At 32.3% G+C, this 22,581-nt stretch overlaps 1 protein-coding gene across 7 annotated transcripts in view; it reads left to right on the forward strand.

Annotated features, from left to right (window-relative positions):
* LOC148620026 (zinc finger MIZ domain-containing protein 1-like) overlaps nt 1–22,307 on the forward strand; it is a 207,526-nt gene extending 185,219 nt beyond the window's left edge. For all 7 annotated transcript variants that reach the window (XM_088580538.1, XM_088580539.1, XM_088580540.1 and 4 more), the window contains 14 exons: nt 1,972–2,217; nt 4,865–5,093; nt 8,560–8,769; nt 9,995–10,228; nt 10,595–10,718; nt 10,979–11,114; nt 11,573–11,783; nt 12,242–12,347; nt 13,608–13,756; nt 14,264–14,331; nt 14,568–14,719; nt 15,100–15,228; nt 15,538–15,983; nt 17,353–22,307. In XM_088580538.1, the coding sequence (XP_088436664.1) occupies nt 1,972–2,217; nt 4,865–5,093; nt 8,560–8,769; nt 9,995–10,228; nt 10,595–10,718; nt 10,979–11,114; nt 11,573–11,783; nt 12,242–12,347; nt 13,608–13,756; nt 14,264–14,331; nt 14,568–14,719; nt 15,100–15,228; nt 15,538–15,983; nt 17,353–17,514 (2,602 nt within the window). In that variant the 3' untranslated portion in view covers nt 17,515–22,307. The remainder of the gene's footprint in view (nt 1–1,971; nt 2,218–4,864; nt 5,094–8,559; nt 8,770–9,994; nt 10,229–10,594; nt 10,719–10,978; nt 11,115–11,572; nt 11,784–12,241; nt 12,348–13,607; nt 13,757–14,263; nt 14,332–14,567; nt 14,720–15,099; nt 15,229–15,537; nt 15,984–17,352) is intronic.
* Nucleotides 22,308–22,581: the final 274 nt, after the last annotated feature.

The following is a 22,581-nucleotide window of genomic DNA, read 5'->3' on the forward strand; positions in this document are numbered from 1 at the left end:
TGGAACCAAAATATGATACACTCTCCGTTTTAAGGTTCCAAGGAATGCTTATATATAGGCTGAGTTTAGAAGCAATAGAATGAGGTTTTTACAGATACGTACCTAGAAGAAAATACTGCCACTTGTACATGTATCTTCAACTACATGTATTAGGTGATAAATGCTTTCGTGTGCTCTTAAACTCACTTTCAAGAAGCCCAAAGTTCAACCTTTGACAAGGACCCTTGGCAAAAAAGAAAGGTCTAAGTTCATCTTGTATTTCATTTTCTTATAGGTATAATGCATTCATTTGATGATATCATAATTACATAAAATGTTATGATTTGAGATCTTAAGATATAAATTTACAAACATCTTAATGGGCTATAACTGTTAGTTTGTTTTATTTGTACACGTTTTTTAACCTTGGATATGCTGCAAGGTATTTGTAATTAATGTTGAACGACTTGTGTGGTATTTATTATGCAGACAAATCCTGAATTTTAAGTTATTTTTTTAAGGGAAAAAAAACTTCTTTCATTCATAAAGTGCAAGCATGCAGACATCTGAGATAATGCTTTAACTTTATGAATAACATTGTGCACTTTATTCTAAAAGTTCATTTTTGAACTCTTTTTATAAGATCGGAACGGTGATTATACTGTCAGACTATAGTAAAGGAAGTCTCATTATGGAACTAATGGTAGCGCTAATGTAAGAATTCTGAGGAATATAAAATCTGGGTTTTTGGGGTTTTTTGGGGTTTTTTTTCACTGTTTGTGGTGAATATTGCTACTTGAAATGTCCATGCATTTTGACCTTTTAAACAGTGTTGTTTCTGAAGGTTTTTATGTCATCAAAATTGATCAATGTAAACAAACCCTTTTAGCTTTCACCTGAAGCCTAGCATATAATGTATCAAAACAATTTTGCCAAGAAACCAACATTCTTTAAATTACTTAAGATATTTACAAGATGTTCAAATACAGAAAAGTTCATAGGTCGATTTTCGTTCTTAAAGACACGATCCACTAATTACAACTTGATTTATGTATAACTGTTCATAGTTGTCAATCATTGAGCATTCTATGAAGGTGTTATGTGTCACTCTAAACACATGATTTGTAAAGGTGACTTTTCATTAGCGTAGGTAGATTTTTTTTTTAATTTACTTCCTCATTCGACTTTTTGTTTCTCATGAAGAACTAACTAATTCAATGGAAAAACTAAAGTTTATAAATATATGTAAATTGGGGGCTAGTTTCCTCTTGTGTCATGAAGTTGTTTTTAGTCATAAAAGGAGTATCTTGTAGGTCAAAGTCTCATGCATTTTTGCAACAAAAATCAGCAGAATACTGCTAGATATTGCTTCCCTATTTGTTTGTGTGGATCCTACCCTATTAAGATTTTTCTTTTCCAGAAAAATGTTTTAAAAATTTACCTTCATAGTTTTGCCTTTTTTTCAATAGACATTTTTGTTTCCTTTGTAACCTTTAAAAAATCAAGAATCATGATATGTGACTATTCATTTTTACCTGATTTGGAACTTGTGAGTTTGTTGCTCTCGGTAATTATTATAAGGTCACTGGTGATAATTACCCCATCAAAGTATAACTAGAGTGAATTCAGGATTTTTAGATGTTGTTGCCATGAACTTTGACTTTATTGATATAACTGTAAATATTGAATAAAAAATAGAATTGTAACAAATTATTGTGTTAAAGTTTCGACATTTTGAAGAAAAAGCTGTTTTCAAATCAGACCGCTAGACACATTTATTTATTTTTTTTTTATTTGTTACTTTTTGTACAAAATTATAAGAGGTGACACAAATACTCATCCCCTCCCCACATATTATACTTTCACAAAACTAGTACTAGACAAAGCAGAGCCTGTTCAATCAATTTAATGTTCTCATCCAGAAATGCATAGAATAACTGTCAGATGATGTTAAATGTCAATCAATCAATCAATCTATCTTTATACTTACAGCGATCCTAATGGTCCATGGTGTCCAGGTAATCAAGGACAGCCAGGACAGGGTTTGTCTGTAGTTACAACAGTCTGGGGGATGACTAACACAACACAAACAGCACCGTTTAGCCATCAGACACCAGGGTACACGTCAACTATGTCATCAGCTAATTATCCCCAGCAGCCTGGATTTAATGTCAATTCCATGCAGAAAGGCCCATACAACAACCCTCCACAGAACAACAACCTGTATAGACGCCCAAGGTATGTAAATGTTGAAGGGTTCCATACCCATTGGGCAGGGGGAAGCAAAAAAAAATGCATAAAAACTAAGAACTAAGAAATCATTGCTAAATTTGGTAATTTTCAGGCTAAAATGTATGCGAAAAATTTTGGCTATTTTGATTTCAGCAAGTCGTGCATTAAGTAGCACTCCAGCTGGGAATCATGCGAAATGTGATTCATGAGTAAAAAGCCTACATATTTATATTTTTGATATTTTGTTTGAATTGCCATAGTTAACAGAAACTAACATTCAGTTTTTCATATAACCTGTGTTCTTAAGAGATAAAAATTATATAGAATGCACTATAGATTTCAAAATTAAGGGAGATAACTCTGTAAATGACACTCAAATACAATAGACTCTATTAGAGCATGCAGATTTGAATGAATAATTACACATTTCATAGTACAGACCCATAAATCAACTCAATTACAAAAATAAAAATATGTAGCCTTTTTTGGAGTGTATCACATTTTTCAGATTTTGCACGATTCTTACCAAGACAACTACTTAAGTATTTAAGCTCAGAGTTGGTATTTTGTGAAATTTATTTTGGCATTTTTAGACCGTCCACTAAATATGCCAAAATTAGCATTCCGAAAATAACCAGCTATACGGTATATTCTTTCCAAAGTTTCAGAAGGGAAAGACCAGGCTCATTCAGTTAATAATGTATATATTTCTGTTTTGTTAATTATAATTCAAACTCTTAATTTTTTGGGAGCAGTTTTAATTTAACATACATTTAAAATTTTTATACTTTTTGTCATTTTGGCAGTATATCTAAAATTATTGTTCAGTGCTTGTGACATGATGTGATCTTGAATATTGTCAGTTCAATATAGCAGAGTAGCTTTCTGCTGTTCAGTGCTGTCGATCGTGTCCAGATACATGTACTTGTAATATGCTAGTGAAATTGTGGTTTCTCTAAAACCAGCTGACATATATTTTTCCCTGCATTAATAAGAATTTTGAAATCTAGCTAATAGATTAGGATCCCTTGGCATTTTAGTCTTCTGATGTGTTCATTTAATATTTATCATTTTGTTGATTTGAAATATTGGAGAACCTGGATCCACACTTAGCATATAGATTATTGTCCGTTTTGTTGCATCTAGCTTTTAAGCATATTGTATATTTATTGGTTTGTGATGGCATATTTAGAGGAAAATTATTTAATTGAGAAATAAATGTTGTTCAAGTTAAGAAAGCTAGAAGACAATTTTTCTTTCAGATGTTTATTTTTCTCCCACTCAGTGAGTGGGTGGTATATTGAAATCGCCTTGTCTTTCTGTCCTTTACTCCTTCAGTCCAAATTTCTTTACAATAATCTTGGCTCCCAATGGGTGGATTGATTTAAAATTTTGCATGTTGCTTTATATAAATGGAGAAACCTAATAAGCAATAATTTCATCTTTCTGTTTATTTTTTTGAACTTGGGTGTGTAGGGGTATACCCAACTACCTCCGCAAGCCCATAATCACTTTCCGATTAACTTTGGTAGCTTAAAAGTGCTGCTCTAGATGCGAACAAATTAACTGGCCACAAGCACTTCTCATTCCAAATCTATTAAGCTGTTCCTGGTGAACTGTACTAATTTGCATAAAGGGTCAGGGTTTTCAGATTATTCAGTGTTTGGTTTTGAAAGGTTTCACTGTTGTATTAAGGAGGTAAACCTAGGGTAAGGGGCAGAACTCTTACAAATCACTGGAATGCTTGTATTCAGCATTTTACATCAATCCCATCTAAGCATCACAGTAACTTGGATTAATTTCATTTTGTTTCAAATGAAAGCTTGATAGGCTTTGATGAAATTGAATATGATACAAACATATCACTGATTTCAAGAGTTACGTCCCTTAACTTAGGTCTACCTCCTTAAATAACATTTTTACAAAGAAACAATTTTGCTATGATATACCATACTCTGTAACTTTGCGGTCAGTGTTGGGATTTTTTATTCTTTATTGATGAAATGACACTTCTCTCTCATTTAATTTTATGAAATATGTATGAAGGATTTGTTGATTATCAATTTTTTTTTTAAATCTGTAGCTCTAAAATCATTAACTGAGGGTAGAATATAGATAGCATTACCCCTTGGATAAATATAGTCTTCGTCAAAAATGAGTGATTTATTTCCACTCAAGATTTTCAACATACAAGCTTTAGTAAGAATGTTAAAATCTAAGTTTTACCATAGAGAGTGGAGAATCAATTCAAATCAAGGATAGACTGAAGAAGAACTGGTTTCTTCCATGAAATTTTGTAAAAAAAAAAAAATGCAAAATCGTGGAAAAGCCGTCACAGAATCTGAATCACCATCCAGTTGTTATAAAGTCACATGCAATTTTAATCACTGGGTTAGAATGGGAGAAAGTATTTTCTTGCTTTCTTGCTTTATACAAACTATCACACAAATGATAAACTCTGCAAAAATTGAACCACCAAAATTGATAGCTAGTCCTATTTTAAATATTTTGTGAAACTAAAAAATGAAGTTTTAAGACTGATTGTTTTTTGTATTATTTTATTTTGTCAATTTATTTCAATCTGTTGCATGGCACAGGAGGCAAAGCTTATTTTACTGTGATACTGTTCTTAAACATCTGTTTATCTTTTCAGCTATCCTCCAACCCCAAACACCCCAGGATCTAACACCCCTGGAAATAATGAGTACCCTGGTGCTCCACAACCAGGTAACCCTGCACTCTCTGCCGCCCTGGTGGCCGCAGCAGCGACTGCATCTGCTACAGCAACAGCCACAGCAACCATGATGATGAACGAACAACAGAATAATCCACAAATGAATATGCAAATGAACATGAACAGCCAGTACGGGCATGGAATGCAGGTAATACATTTCAGTACATTGTGGGCCAATTTCACATTTATATGCCTTGCCAAAATCTATGGGAGAAGGCTTATGTTTAGGTTCATGCATTCATTTGTTATCTGCCTCACCAACGATGATCCTGTAGCCGTTAGATTATATCTGTCTGTCTGTCCATCCTGCTTAAAGGACACTTACTTTGTGTAATCTGTAACTCAAATAGTATTGTTCCATTCAAGTTTTTTTGTCATATATAAGTTAAATCAATATGCATATGCATTACAAGTTTCACGATACTGTGAAAGTACTTATATTTGTGGAAATCAATTTCCATGGTTTAGAGAAAAAGCACAAATTAATGGATTCGTGATTTTCGTGGTTTTGATGAACCTGTCATACAGTTTAAAGGAAATAATCCTTTACTTTGGGAACCAAATTTCGTGGTTTACCTTACATATAAAATTCATTAAAATTGGTATCTCACAAAAAATAGTACTTTCATAGTAATTGGAAATCTTATCACCATAAAAAACTGAATAGCAGGTCTTGTTTTCTGGGCAAAAAAAGTGGTCAGTGGGGAATCAAGAAGACATTTTATTTTTTATGTGCACAGGTACCCTTCAATGACATTGGCATTAACTATTCCTTGTTTAGAATCAAGTCTCCTCTAAATGTTTTTGTTGATGAGATTTCACAGTATGTAAATGAAAACTCAGTAACTGTCAAATTGCCCAGATTTTAAGTATGCCACAGAAGTGATATGTACATTTCATCTCAGTTATGTATGTCATTGGCAGTTTGGTCTCTGAAATATGGAAGATAAACCTGAAATCCTTATCTTTTTCTTTTTCTTGGGGTCTTTTTTTCTCATTGTTTTCTTCCTATTAATTTTGATGGGGAATTCTGGGAAGGTATTCTACACCTAATAACCTTTGGCACTGTTCATGTGGGCGATTACCCTCATTGATACAGTCTTATGTCCGAGATTTTAAAGTTAAAACAAATTTCTAATGTAAAAATTCAATTATTTGATATTTTTTACAGAAAATACAGTCATTTTAACCAAAAAACTCTCAGGAATCTTATATGTTTATGTGGGAGATTCTGAATTTTTCATTTATTTTGTGGGAGTCTCTTTCCTGATTTGGGAGGGTTAACAGGTAAGGGAATTGAACCTCATCCGCCCCCCCCTTCCCCCCTCCCCCCAATACTTGAGGATGCTGTCAAGCCTTTATGATAAAGGCTTGTGCTCTCACATGATCATGAAACTTTGTACACATAATTACAGCAAATAATATAGTTTACATCAGGGAAGAGAATTGGTCTTCTCTTGTTTGAATAACAGTCACCTGATTAAGTTCTTTAGGTAGTTAGCTAGAAAAAACTACAATTTTATCCTCTGCTTTTCTAGAAACCCAGCTGAGTTGCTTATAATAAGTCAAGTCTAGGGTAAACGAATGAGGTATCTTAGTTAAAAATGAAATGAAATGAAATGAGAGAAAGTTTAAATCTTCCTTGATAACTGTCAAGTTAACTACCTATGACATCTCATCAGGTAAAGGTCATTTAATCAATGGAAGACCGACTCTATTCCTTGAAGTTGACCAATTTACTCGCTGTATTCATGATGTGAACATCATGAAATTTTCCCTTTCCTGGGTATATAACTCTGGTTAGAAAATGCTGAGTTAGGCATTAATGTTATGGTTACATATTTTATCGTACGAAATTAAGCCTTTGAATATGGCTTCAAATTAGGATTTATTGGTGCTTCAAATTTTATTAGTTCAAAAACCATCCTCATTTTTCTGCCATATAAATACTATAACCCACATATAAATACATTGTTATTACAGGAATTATACCTTTAAAGATGTAATACATGTAGTCACTGCATATTGGTTTATTTATTTCAATTTTCTCAATTTTTTTTTTATTGCGTGTCGTAAATTGATGCAGGATCTTCCTCATTATGAAGTACATATTTGTTTAAGTACATGTATGCATAACAAGTGGGTGAATGATTTGTTTGTTTATAACCTTAATACTGTCAATAACTCAAAACAAAAATCTTTTCTGATAAATTAACAACTCTAACAATGTTGTACAATCATTCTTTTTACTACTAAATCTACAACAAAAACATCATTTTTTTTCTGCTAAATCAATGACTTGACCCATATGATTGACTGGAGAAGTTAACGTTATTATTTACAACCTGTTAACTTAGGTGTTATCCGCCATTGTTTTGTTACTACTAAGCTGCCAATGTTTGAATATCAATACCTGGCTAATGAGATCTATAATTCTCCTACAGTTGTCCTAATCATTCGTTGACAAGTTTTGTTCTATTGATCTATTCTTTGCTAAACTGACGTGTCTTTTTACCTGTATAGTATATAATAGGTAGTTAAAAGGCTCCCCATGATTACCTGGGCGATATTTTTTCCATCACTCCGCATCTTTGTCGATTTTTGATGAAATGGAAATTATCACCAAAAGGATTTATTAATAATTAATACTTGATAATTGAATTTGCAAATCTTTTTTGTTTTTTTTGAGGTTTGTTCTGATATTTATTGATTGCAGTTGTGCTGTTTTTAATCTTGTATTGTAAGTTTCTATGTTCTTGTCAATTTGATTTTGTCGACTACTGTTGCATAATATTGTATTTCTAAACAAAGATTAATCCTCGATGGCTGTAGTAATCTAATCATTTTCTAGAGTAGACTTTAATAAATAAAATAAAGAGCTGTTACATCAAAGGCAGGGTGATGAACTTAGTTATACACTTTATTTTAAATTGTTATAGCGCATACAATGATGATGATCAGGAGAAAGAGTTGGTAGGTAGTTGTTTGGACAATGGAAGGAGAATTAAATATTCTATCATTCAAATGGGTATCTAAATCTGTGTCTGGTAGAATGTTTAAATCTCTTTGTCAGTTGTCTAGTTAACTGCTGTAGGAAGCTTATCTGGTGATAGTCTTTCATTAAAGGGAAGACCAACTCTTCTCTGTAAAGTTAACTATTTTTCTTGCTGTAAACTGTTTAGAGTACAAATTTTAGCAGATGTTGTGACAAATGAAAGAAGGGAATTTATATCTATATGTTGAAATTGGTCTTTTAAGAGGGTTGATGGGATAGGATATAGAAGTGAATATGCTATGAAAAGTTTGAAATGAGGTTTTTGAGGTGAAAAATTGTAATTTTTTTTTTTGCCTGGTCATCTATAGTTTACTGGCTATGGTAGTGAAAGAATGTCAGTAATTAATTAGTATGTCATAATGTACAACTTGATAATTGAATGGTTTTTTTTTTGTTTTTTGTTTTTAGGTTACTAGTTTCTAACACTGCTTTGAAGTCATACTAAGATAGATGATTTATCTCTTTATTTTGAATTTAACAAAAATATGATAAAGGTTATCTGCTCATTAGTGTTATTTCAATTACATTATGTTTATTTGTTGATATTTATTTTTTTCAGCAACAGATGCCTATGGGTCAATTTGGTACACAGTATCCACCAGGAATGCACCAGAGACATCCTGGCCCTATGAACATGGGGCCAGGCCAAGGTCCAGGGTCAGGACCAGGTCCTATGAAGAATCCAGCCTATGGCAGGAGACCTGCACCATATCATAACCCACACAATCCTATGAGAGTCCCAAGACAACCATTTCCCAATGCTCCACAGGTAAGCATAACTTGTTGTTTTCTCTTTATGGATAAGGTGCTCTGTAGGTGAGCACAACTTACTGTTACCTCTATGGATAAGGTGCTTCACACATCCGTACAAATTGTTACTACCCACGTTATGGAAAAGGTGCTACACAAGTAAGTACAACTTTTTACTACCCACTTTATGGAAAAGGTGCTACACACGAAAGTACAACTTGTTACTACCCACTTTGTGGGTAAGGTGCTACACACATAAGTACAACTTGTTACTACCCACTTTATGGGTAAGGTGCTTCTATGCTATTAAATTTTGAAATTGCATTGCAGTCGAAATCTGAACACATTTCATTCATGATGGCAGTGTGATAGTGCATTTTATTTTTTAACTATAGAGGGATCATGTATTATTGGTCATTGAAGAGATCGACTTTTGAATTAAAAATGTAGACTTCGAAGAAATCATGATGATCCAAAAATTATTTCACCAACATTGTGTGAAAAAAATAGTTGACTCCATTTCAAACTATAATCTAGGCATGATTGAGGGCAAAAATTATCAAGTTATTATTGTCCTTAGATTTAGACTTTGTCAGATGACGTCAAATATTTTGCATATGACGCTTGTTTGTTACTAAATGAGCATATTTTACAACCCAGTTTGCTGTTACAAAATAACAACAACATCCTGATACTGAACGTGAAACCATGGTGAAAATGTTGATGCTACTAATGTTATAAACAATAAATATTTGTTGAAATTTATGTAGGAGTGATAAAATTACATAAAAAAAAAACATTTATTTTTGTAAAATGTCAGTTATTTAGTATTTTTCCAAGAAAATTTAGTAATTTTAACAAATCTTACATTTCTATGTGGGATATTCTAAATTTTTTCTATTTATTTTACGGGAGTCTCCCCCTAATGTGGGGGTTAACAGTCATGCTGTTAACCTGAACCAGTTAAAGCCCAGTCTTACTGATCATTGGTAGAAGGGAGATAACTATTGTATGATCAAACAAATGTAAATGATATTTGTTAAAATTCTTTTGTGCTGTAACTACTGTGGACAGAAAATCAGATTAGCAGTACCTTTGAATTCTTTGTGATGAAAATTACTTTTTTGAAAAGAATGATTTTTGGAAATTTGATAAAAAAAAGTTTGTGATGTTTCAAATATTTTCATGTATGTTTTACTCATTTATTGTCTTTTTTTCACTAAGTATTTTTTCTTTTATTTCAGTATGGAAATCAGCCTTACAACAATCAACAGCAGTACCCAGGCCCAGGGAGCAAATTCCCTACCCAGCAGCCTCTCCCATCACCAACATACCACCAGCCACCAGGGATGAGGGGTAACCCTGGAGGACCTTACCCCAATGGCCAGAATCACTACTATAATAACCCAGCTGGTAGAACGATGCCTCCCTCACAGGGACAAAACTTCCAGTATAATATGGGTCAACAGAGCATACCTGTAAATACCTTTTTTTTTCAAACAATTGCATAAAAATTTAGCCATAACAATTTTTGACTTCTTTGAAGTTTTTAATTGTTTTTGTGAAAAAATCTTGAAAATGTGGCCTGAATTTATGTAATTTTAGAAATTACTGGTATAAAAGAAAAGTTGGTAATAACCCCTCAAAAATAAGGAACTAACACTTTCTGTAAGTAGATACTATTAAGTTTACTTGTAAAACAAATTATACTTTTGGAGCATTTCAAATTTTATTTATGATTTGTAAACTTGTATCTTACCATAGCATTGAATTAATTTGTTGTTTTCCAAGCATTTTTTTTTTTTATAAAAATTTTATAAATATGAGTTCTTCTTGTTTTTCAGTCACCACCATCCAACTACCCTCATTCACCCCTACCAGGAAATCCAACGCCCCCCATCACCCCAGGGCCTGGTCCAAATGGTTACAATGGTCCAATGCCCAATGGACCCTTGCCAATAAAGAAAGGTATGTACTATCTACCAATTATATCTGCTATTATTGTATTTGTTGACAAATATTTACAGATGATTTCAAAGTTTACCTTTCTGCATTTCAATATTTCTTAGAGAATTACTTTTTTACAATTTATAGCCACAAAAAAATGATATAAAGGAAAAACATTCTATCCTGTCTAAACTCCTTGTACATTTTTTCTGATAACTATTATTTTTTCTGATAACATTTTTTTTCCAATAAGTTGAATAACTATTATTTTTCTTTTCTAGATCCTGAAGAGTTACGTTTAACGTTTCCTGTTCGAGATGGTGTAGTGCTGCCTCCTTTCAGATTGGAACATAACTTAGCCGTTAGTAACCATGTCTTCCACTTACGGGAGTCAGTATACCAAACATTAATGTTCAGGTGAGTATCGGCATAGATGATCATCTACAACTTTTAGCGTATTTTTGGGTTTTGCCCTGTGTTGCCTGTTGCTCACTTGAAATATTTTAATTTATTGTTTTGGTGAATGCTGTAGAACACACTTGAATAAATTTCTGATAGTATTCTAAATTTCTTACAGAAGTTGCTTTGTTTTGATGATGCAGAGGTCTTTACCTTTACAGATTCTCCATGTATCTACAAAGTTTGACTGCATATTATGCTCTTAGATTGTAAATCTCTCTATAGTTACTACATTAAAATAACATTTTACAGATTATTTTCATAAAATACAGCCAAACTATAGGTTTTTTTTAAAGTTACATAAACATTTCTGATGGCTGAAGACAAACTAAAGTATTGTATCCCTATTTTTAAGTTCACCATACATTACCCCCTTTCCATGATGCTAGTTGATCCATTGTATTTTCCATTTTCAGATCTGATTTAGAATTGCAGCTGAAATGTTTTCATCACGAAGATCGTCAAATGAACACCAACTGGCCAGCATCAGTGACAGTTAGTGTGAACGCAAACCCCCTCAACATTGAACGAGGGGAAAACAAAACCTCTCATAAACCTCTATACCTCAAAGATGTCTGCCAGCCTGGTAGAAACACCATACAAATCACAGTTACTGCATGCTGTTGTGTAAGTGTATTTAAAATATTAGTCTTGTTGATTTGAACTGGCAACTTCATCCTTAGGAGTCAATTTTCATGGTTTTGTCAAAACGGTGCTAATGACTTGTAATCCTCAAATCTGTCTGTCTGTTCACCATATATTTGGCTCTGATATGTTAACCAAAAGAAATCCACTCAACCAAATCTTTTCAAACATTTTATATTTTCTCTGGTTTAATGAGCTGTCATTGAAACAATATTCACAGTATGTCTAATATAAAAAATACCAAGGCAAAAACCAGAAAGTTGGCTACATCTGCAGTGGTCCTGATTTTATAGCAGAACAAAATGGATTCATAAATTTGTTGCCATGATATAAATTATACATTCATTCAAATAAGTCAAAAAATACATGTTGTCATGATTTATACTGTGTTCCTGTCTACATTTTCTTACTGTATGATTATTTTTTTTTATTATTTTCAGTCTCATTTGTTTGTTTTACAATTGGTACATCGACCCAGTGTACGGTCAGTGCTGCAAGGGTTGTTACGGAAACGGTTATTACCTGCAGAACATTGTATTACAAAAAGTAAGCACTTGTTTATATGATTACAGCGAAACTTGTCTGAACCAAAGTCCCTTTTGAACTTTTTAATTTGCTTGGTTTAGACAGGTGTCTCATTCACCAGAGTTCTAAATACATTAATATTTTTATGATATAGAGGGACTTACAAAAGTGTCTGGTTTTGACAGGTTTTTCTGATAACTGTGGGTTCAGTAAAGACAGGATTTATGGTATTTGTATGGTGAATATATCACTTTCAAAAGTTCACTGTTTCCTTATTTCAAAAGTTCTGTTTTGATGAATTTTATGCAAGCAATGAGATGAAGTGCAAATTAAATACAATTGTTCTGGATTCATAGGGGGGCTGGATAGACCCAGCAAAGCCCACCCCCCCCCCAACTTAAGATTTGGTTTTTTACAAGTTATACCCCAGAAATTTACATGCCTCTGTCTTATTTCTATTGATATTTGCTGAGGATCCTCTGTTGTATATTTCATAGATCATTTGATACATTGGTCTTTCAGTTGTTCACCAATGATTTTTGTCTCATGTTTGGGAGAACTTTTTTTGGGGGCATGTAATTTTTATTTTTCGCTAATTATACCTCAAAAATGTACATGCCTCTGCCCTATTTCTATTGATATCCATTGAAATCCAGGATCCTCTGCTGTATATTTCTAGGATCATTTAATTTATCTCATGTTTTAAGTAGCTGTCTTTGTAAGAATCGCGCAAAATCTGAAAAATGTGATACACCCTAAAAAAAGGCTACATATTTTTATTTTTGTAATTAAGTTGTTTTATGGGTGTATACTGTGAAATGTATAATTATTCATTCAAATTTGCCTGCTCTTAGGAGATAAACAACACTGAAAATCCAGTAGATTCTAGTATATTTGAGTGTCATTTACAGTTATCTCCCTTAATTTTGAAATCTACAGTGCATTCTATATAATTTTTATCTCCTAAGAGCACGGGTTATATGAAAAACCACGTTATTTTCTGTTTACTATGACATATCAAACAAAATATCAAAAATAAAAATATTTAGGCTTTTTATGCATGAATCAAATTTTGCATGATTCTTGGCTGGAGTGCTACTTAATTTATCTCATGTTTTAATAAAACTCCAAGTTTTTCTGTTCCTCATGATTAATTATATAGCTTAGGAACTTTTCTTTTAAAAATTGTATACATGTATATGTACATACAATTGTAAATAACAAGATGCTGCAGTGATTTAATACATGTATATTTATTTTGATATTATTTTTCTTTTTTAGTCAAAAGAAATTTCAGCAATGTTCAACCAAATTCTATGAATGGGGAAGACGGTGTGGAACAAACAGCGATAAAAGTCTCGTTAAAATGTCCAATCACCTTCCGACGAATCACACTGCCAGCACGAGGTCACGAATGTAAACATATTCAGGTAAGTTTTAATACAGCCAAAGTATTGATTTAGAAGTATTATTAAGTTCAGAAATTTAACAGGTTACAAAAAAAGAACAGATTGAATCTGCTGAAATCGACCATAAATTCTATTTCCTCACCAGTTCAACATTTGCACCCACAAAAGTATCAAACTGGCTCTGTGACATTTTGCTCTTAATGATATCCTGCATTATATGGTGGGCTATTTCAGCGGGTGTTGATTATAGCGATTCTGAAGCAAATAAATGTACAAAACATTTTGGCTGTCTAATTTCAGCCAATGATAAGTGATGCAGTAAGTACTTAAGGCTGGACTAAATACTTGGTGGAATTTATTTAGGCCATTTTAGGCAGACTGCTGAAATATGCCATGATTAGCACCCCGCCAAAATAATTCCCAATATGGTGTATGAATTGTACCTCAAACACAAATACAAATTTCAATGTTTAGTCTTCTATACAATATATTTGGAACAATATCCATATTTTTCTATTTATCTTTCAGTGTTTTGATTTAGAATCATATCTACAATTAAATTGTGAGCGGGGCTCTTGGAGATGTCCTGTGTGCAAGTGAGTATATTAAAATTATCTTGGGTGTAATTTTTACAATCATATATATATTATGGTATCTTAAATGTTTCTTTGAACACAATATTTGTTAAGCAATGATTTTGAATCAAATTCTTCCATCAGAAATTTCCTCTGAATGATGAAAAAAAAAGTAAAACTTTAAAACTTTAGTTATGTCATAGGAAATATTACCTTGCAAGTAAACAAAACTTTTATCATTTAAAAAACTTTTACAGCAAAACAGCATTATTAGAAGGTTTAGAGATTGACCAGTATATTTGGGGCATTCTGACGAACCTACAGTCTACAGAGTTTGAGGAGGTAACGATTGATCCTCTAGCAGCGTGGAAACCAGTTCAACATAAAGCTATCAAAGAGGAGGAGGCTGGTAGGTTTTCATCATTTAGATGATGACTATTATGAAAACTTTTATAAAAAGAGTTAAGTTTGACATTTGCTTTTAGTCCTTAGCTAAGCACAGACACATCTGCTGTAGAGCTTGATGCTGTGAAACCTGTCTAAGCTAAACCCCTTTTGGACTGTAGAATTTGTCTGGTTTAGACAGGTGTTCAGTTTACCAAGATTCAAAATTCATTTGGGCTAATGCATAGGAACTTCAAAAAAGTTTGGTTTCCACAGGTTGTTGGTCATTCATGATGTGGTTTTGACATGTTTATCAGTCATTCATGGTTTGGTTTTGACTGTTTTTTTTTTTGGTTTTTTTTTGTGAACTTTGAATTTTTTTGATTTTTTTTTTTTTTTTTGTAGATCCCTGTGGAAGTCGGTGGATGAAAGCCATGTCACCTTCAAGCATGCAGATGCCCACCATGAATTCATGGGATGTGGGTCGGCAACCATCACCTTTCAGTATGCCACCTTCCTCACAGAATATGCAGGGTATGTAGGCAAAAAAATTAACCCTTTGGATAAAAAGTAGATCTTTCTTCAGGCCATACTCAAATTCATTCAGAAAAAAAATTATTTGCTTATAATATCTGAACAGCTCATGTGACAATTTTTTTTGACAAAGAAAGATGGGGAAGATGCTTGCTAGGCATTGACACTGAGTGAATTTTGCAAGGAATAAGTGGGGAAGCCCCACAATCCTATGTTGAACAAAATAGCACTAGACAACTGTTGAGTAATATCTTTCATATCTACAATTACTATGATTGTGTAAACATGAAAAATTTTCTTACCTTATAGGTCCGCCATTTCCAAACATGCACCAGAATGAAGGCATGCCAAATGGAGGCCCATCACCTATGAGCTATCCCCATCCTGGTACCCCTGGGGATTATAATAACCCCCTCTCACACATGTCACCTCCTGCAAGTGTTGATCCAATGAACAATGTAAATAATATGAACAATGACATTCATACATCAGTGGACATTAAAAGTCACATGAATCAGTATTTACCGACATCGAGTGACACGACACCATTGCGGCATCCTGATTCAAGCAATACATGTGGCACTCCATCCAATCAATCACAGAACCACAATAATGGCAGCCATGGCAACCACGGGACACCTAATGGGAATCAGACAAACAATTCAGGGGCAGATAATAACAGTAATAACATTGGGGATTTGAACTTTGACCCTTCAAGTGTGATAGATGGGGAAGGACAAACTCCAGGACTTGATGTATGTATGATTAATTCAGTTTTTGATATTTGGTGTCAGTTTATTATATATTTGAAGCTTCCTTTACCAGACCTTGCAAAAACCTGACAAAGGCTTTACATATGTTTTTTCAGTCTCAGCGTCTATGCATACTAAATCTCTTCAATTCTACACTGGTAAAAACAGATTCATCAGTCACAAATTGATTTGGTCATTACAGCTTCAATGGTTTTTGTATTATAATTCTGAATGTTTCAGTTACAACACTCAACTGTCTTGCATAAGATGTTCTTTCTGACAAACATGCACCGGAAAATCGTTAAAATATACTACTTCGGCATGTACTCTTTAACTTTTAAAAGGATATATTGTTCAATTTATTTGTGAAAAAGCAATGTTAATTTTTCTGTACGATTAGAGAATGTCAGCCAAGGGAGCAAAAATTATTGCCACAACCATTTATCCGGAAGGCTTTTAATGCATTGAAGTAATGTCTCTGGTGCTTTTCTTCTGTCGATCAATTAAGAATTTTACATCTGAGATGCCGAGTTAATCACATTTCCATCAGATGCCTTGGCATTTTGGAACATCGGAACCAAGAGAATGTTGCATAATCCTTACACTGACTAAATTAATTATCCTATTTGAATTGTATTGATTTACCGTGAGCGTCTGTTTCATCTTTCAGATATGTCTGTCTGTTAATGTTCATCAATTACCAAAGCATCACTTTCTATTTTATTATTCTCATCAAGGCCGTTACAGAGTCATTACTACATATATATTGTTACTTTTATCCATACTTTTTGTCCTCGTCTCGTTATTTAATCTTACTTAATGTTTCTTTGATGTATGTTTTTGCTGTCTATTGTCAATACTTATTTTATACTTTTGTATGAATCATGTTGAAGACCTTTTCTAATGGACAGGCTGTTAAAGAACATAAATTGTCAAGATCGTCAAGAATCTATTTATAGATTTACCTTAATTGAAATAGAATACTTAGTTAGATATTGCACTTGTTTTTATTCATGATATGTTGCTTAAAAATGCATCGGTTATAGAGGGTTATGTAACTTTAAAAAAATATAACCAAAATTATTTGCCGGTAACTTTTAGATGCTCTAAGAAAATATAGTAAAAAAAAAAAAAACAATTGTATTCTTAAGCATTTCACCTAAAAAGTACATACCCATGGCGGAGGGGATTTGTGGATTACAATGAAGAAAAAGAGGGTTAAAAACAAGCTTGAAATTAGTTTAAACACTGTTAAAAATGAGAAAAATTTTTCCCAGTAACCCCATTTGATCTCCCTTTAACATAATTTCTGGTTATGGATCTGATGTGCATGTTTTTGGATTAAATTTCAGTTTGTTTAATCTCTTTTCAGCTGGATTTGAATTTAACGGATCCAATGGAACTGTTGTCGTATCTTGGGCCAGACAGCTCGACGACAAACTCAGGGTCAACAGGTACTACAGGGAGCAATCAGAACTCTAATAATACAACTACGTCAAATGCTAACGATGATTTATTGGCTCTGTTTGAGTGATTCCAGTGACCATGACACTTTATAGGGCCAGTAAAGGAAGGAAGATTGCTTCCTGTTAAGGAAGACAACTCACTTCCTGTGAACAGTGCTATTTTCTCCATTACTACTGCAAAAAAGGTGGACTATGAATTGAGTTCATGTTTTAAGCCGCCTGTTGTTGTTAAGGAAATTCATGTTCATTTGGAAAACTTTAAAGGGTTGTTAAGAGGGTAATATGGAACAAATAAATGCACAGAAAATTCTGGAGGACAGGATTGGCCAGTCATGTGATTTGTCTGTGTCACATGGTCAACAAAATGGAGGACATTCAGATCTGCTAACAAAGATCAAAATATTCATCAGAATTTCATTCATTTATTTATTTTCTCATACAGTGACAATGTGACTTGCCCAAAGATTATACAAATATACAGTGTTATATTTAAACTTTTTGCGCAAAATGTGCATTGTATGTACATTTCATAATTAGGTCATCGACCTTTGAACTTTATTTATTATGATCATGTGACATTTATTCAAAGATGTGATATGTTTTATTATTGTTAACAGTTACATTATGCTGGTCTTGACCAAGACATTGAACTATAAAGAAAGGCAGCATTATCAATTTTGCGTGGAAATTCAGACACATGTTTTTGCAAGGACTAAAAGGTTTTTGCATACATTTATCAGGTCTGCAATACTAGAGTGCATGTATAGTTGCCGATCGTAGAATATTTATCAATTGATGGAATCATATCGTTGTGCAAAAATGTAAACTTGGCATTTGCAATAATTGAAATAGTTACCAGTCGTCAAGTCCAATGTTTTCTCTCATTCGACATATGTAAGTGATCAAGGCAGCCAGAAAGATGATCGAATCATAAAATGGTTCAAATATTGTAAAGTTACCAAAGTAAAGTACTCACAAAGGGTTTATGATGTAAAAAAGGGTACAACATATTAAATGGTTGAAATATTTCAAAATTCATTTTATTAAACATTTATTATTAAAAAGATTTTTATGTCTTAAATTTTATATTTCTAAATCAGTCAGAGCAAACATAAGTAAATGAATCTCCTAAAGTGATAAACATTCTATAGTGCATACAATGATAATTTCTAGAAGTTGGTCCTCCCTTGATGAAATGACAATCACCTGATGAACTTCCTGAGGTAGTTGTCTGCTCAATTGACAAGATGTAAACTCTCTATCGATGTCTATTGAATTGTCTATTGATAGAAGTTAAATCTCCCTCTCAATACCGTGGGAAGATTATTAAATGATTTTTATTTAATCAATAGATGACCAACTGTATTCCCTGAACAACATCATTCTCTGCGCTGTAATATTGAAGTGCAATAGAGACACCTTACTTAATGTGATCAATTACTTCCTATTTATTTCTCAAGTGTTGTATAGATTACTGTTACATCAAATCTTCCTGGTGTGAATAGCAATGCTACTTTTCAAGGAGGTAGACCTAAGGTAATGGACACAACTCTTAATCATTGGAATGTTTGCATTCAGCATTTTACATCAATTTCATATAAGCATCAAAGTAACTTGGACTGATGTCTTTCTGTTTCAAATAAAAACTTAAAAGGCTTTGGTGAAATTGCATATGATACAAACATATCACTGATTTCAAGAGTTATGTCCCTTACCCTAGGTCTACCTCCTTAAGTTCAAGTTGTCCATATAGTATACATGTACATGTAACTTATATCCTGATTTGGCTACTGGAAATATTTGCTGTAAATCTTAGTCTTAAGAATTGTTAGCATTCTATTGAAAATTTTTTGTAGCATTGATAGTCTAAAACATGAAACCCCTGTATTTTTTTTTCTTTTAAACACAGTCTTTGAAATTTTTAAAAAAGTGCATTTGGCTAATGAATATTTATTAAATTTCTTAAAATAAAATATTTGAGGGATAGGTAAAATTTTATTTGGTATATTTATTTACTAATAATGAATATGGTACAATAAATTTAGTGAGATAATTTTTCACAAATTTTGCAATTTTGGGATAGGAAATACAAAGAATGTAAATTTAAAGACTGTCCTGGCTAAAGTTCTGTATTAATTCAATGTGCAAATTTTTTAAATGTAATTTTTAAATTACTGAACTGCTAGAAAATTGCAACTATATATTTGAATACTAAATTTTTGTGCAATTAGATAATATCCATTTTAACTGGCAATTGATGAAATAACCACCATGACAACAGTTTTATTGAAAATATTGTTATAGTTTTAATCCAGTTCATGAACACTTGTTATTTGCTTTTTAAATTTAAAGTACAAAGTTATTTTTTATGAAATTTTCAAAGCTCATTTCATTTTCATCATACCAGAGTTTCTTTTTTTGAGATCTTGTGAAAACTATTATTTTTGGTCTCAAGGAAGACGCACAGATACTTTAAATAAATAACAAACACGTTTACATTTTGTTGTTTACTGTGGTTTTATGTCAGAATGAACGAGTTTGACACTACAAACTATTTTGTTTTTTCATGTTGTCTTGTTAAAAGCATTAGGTTTTTTTTTGTTTTTTTTTGCCAGTGTTAATATATATATATGTAACCAGAATCTTATGTAACTATGTATAAAAAATGTAAATTATTATTTAAGATGCTAAGTCATCACGTGTACAGATATTTTGAAAATAATGAAATTGATTGTAACCATGGCGATGTTTTTTTTTTGTGCCGAAGCCAATTCATATATGGTAGGTTAGTTTTTAAAACAAATCTGTATATATATTGAATTTTTTTATAAGGTAGGAACATGATTTGTAGTCATACATCAATATATATATATATATATATAAAATATTTTTTTGTGAAGTTTTATTTATGCTTAAATTTTTTTTGGGTTTTTTTTTTTTTTTTTTTTTTTTTTTTTTTAGGTCTTAAATTTCTGCCATTTATTGGCCAGTGTAGGAACTATGCTTATGTAGTAGTCAGGGTTTTTTTATCATGCCAAAATTTTCAACATGAAACTTTTACAAGATGTAAATTTTATAGGATAACAAATGCATGCATCTTTAGAATCAGCACTTAATTTCTAATTGGGTAATTAAGGAATGCATTCAAATGAAACTGTTTTCTATTTTTTCTGATTAACTATTAAGGATTTTTTAAAATTTCAGGATCATCTTTTTTCTTTTTTTTTTTTCAATATAAATTTGCTTTAATACAATGATTTAAAAAAATTTAACAATGTTAGAAAATTTTGGCATTAACTAAGCCTTTATTCTGCTGAAAACAGAAAGATTATTGCAGTCAGAAACCATACTTGATTTTTTCTTTTGTTTTTTCAAGACCCCAATTTCTCAAGGATATTTACTATAGAAAAAACAACTTCCCCTCTTTTCTATGCAATGGTTCCGTTTTACAGATTCCCAAGTTTTGTTGAGCAACAGAAACTATGCATTCTCTCAGGTAGATTACCTCCCTTAGCATAAAAAATGGTGATGCAATTGGCATTCAAGAAACTTAATCTTCCTCAAGTGTGGTTCTCTTTCTGCAAATATCTGCAATATTGGGACAAAGAGTAACTTTTCTTCCTGCCATGATCCTGGGTTGTGTTGTCAAGATTTTTTGACAGAAATTCTATATTTGAAAATCATATATTTTACCAAAAATAGGTCACTAAAAATCAAGGCAGCCAGAAAAGGATTCACTTGGCAAACATTCTCTTAGCATTCAGATGAAGTAGATTGCAATAGAATCACTGTGGTTAGCTCCCTTTAATAGTCTCTTTGGCTTCCTGTCACATGCTTTTGCAATAGTTTGATGCCATGCAATACAGTTAAAGTCATAATAATTTGGCAATATTGAAATGTTTACCAAAGAAGGTTTTTTTATTTTGTGGACAAGAAATGTCCTAAGTTAACGTTAAAGTGCTTAAGATTAAAATAAAACCATAAAAATAATTTGTTACCAGAATTATTTTTTTTATGTATTGAATGTTACTAAACAAAAATTAATTTACATTTTTATTTGTTTTATGTTAATGACTTAAAGAAACTTAAGTCAAAAAGGGACCACTTAAAATTAATGAATTAGTTTATATTTTCTTTAGTCATGCCAAAGATGAAATCTTTCACTTGTTCTGTATAGGCAACTTTATTCACAGTCATTTGGGTGCACTCAATAATTAGTAGAGGATTTAAAAAAAACATGACAAAACTTGAAGACATGACATTTCATAAAGTTGTACAGTGCAACTTGAGTGGATATTGCTGTTTCCACCTCTACATGGTGGACAAGAAAACTTATTTTTTGTGCCTTTTTGATATTGAATATGGTTACATAGCAATTTGAATGGAGTAAAATTCACTGGCGGTTAATTAGTTTACAGCCACTCTCAAAAACCATAAAAACTTTAGGCTCATCTGAAGACTTTTTCCACTGTGGACAGTGTCCAAGTCATCATCCACTTAATGTGTACTGTACTGTAGAGGAACCTCTGTAGAATATGTGTACATTGTATGATAACTCAACATGTTTTCTTTAAGTAAAGGAGAATATTAAGAACTGAATAAAAAAAACGGAAATAATCATTAGCTATACATAACAAGTGTACTGTTTCCATCAGCCTTTATACATATACTTATCTTAGTACTAAACTTGTTTTAACATTTAGTTGGAATGCATTCAATATTAAAAGAAAATGGCTTGAAAATATTTTTTTTCCGTAAGAATGTGCAATCACATGTTTCATGTTTTCTCCAGGTTATGTATTTTTAGTCCCTTACATGTGATCATTATTTATCTAATAAAAAAGGAATAATTACAAATCACTATTGTAGTTTCATCTTGTTTTTCTTTGCCTCTGAAGAAGTAGTCAATCAGGTCAGGTTTTATAATCCAGTCATTTGACAGCATGATATGGTATACTGCTATACATACATTCACCAGTGTGAGATACAGGGAGGGAGGTTCCATAAAAAAAGGGGGTACTTTGGGTCCAATAAATGGTTAAAATATTCCAACAAAAAGTGGGCCCAGAAAACTGGCAAAAATACAATTTTTAATCGAATTAATAAATCAGAAATAATGGTTCTGGAGACATATA

The sequence above is a fragment of the Perna viridis genome, chromosome 4 (genome assembly GCF_037379345.1).
Source record: "Perna viridis isolate PV_CMFRI_1.1 ecotype Kerala chromosome 4, ASM3737934v1, whole genome shotgun sequence".
NCBI lineage: Eukaryota > Metazoa > Mollusca > Bivalvia > Mytilida > Mytilidae > Perna > Perna viridis.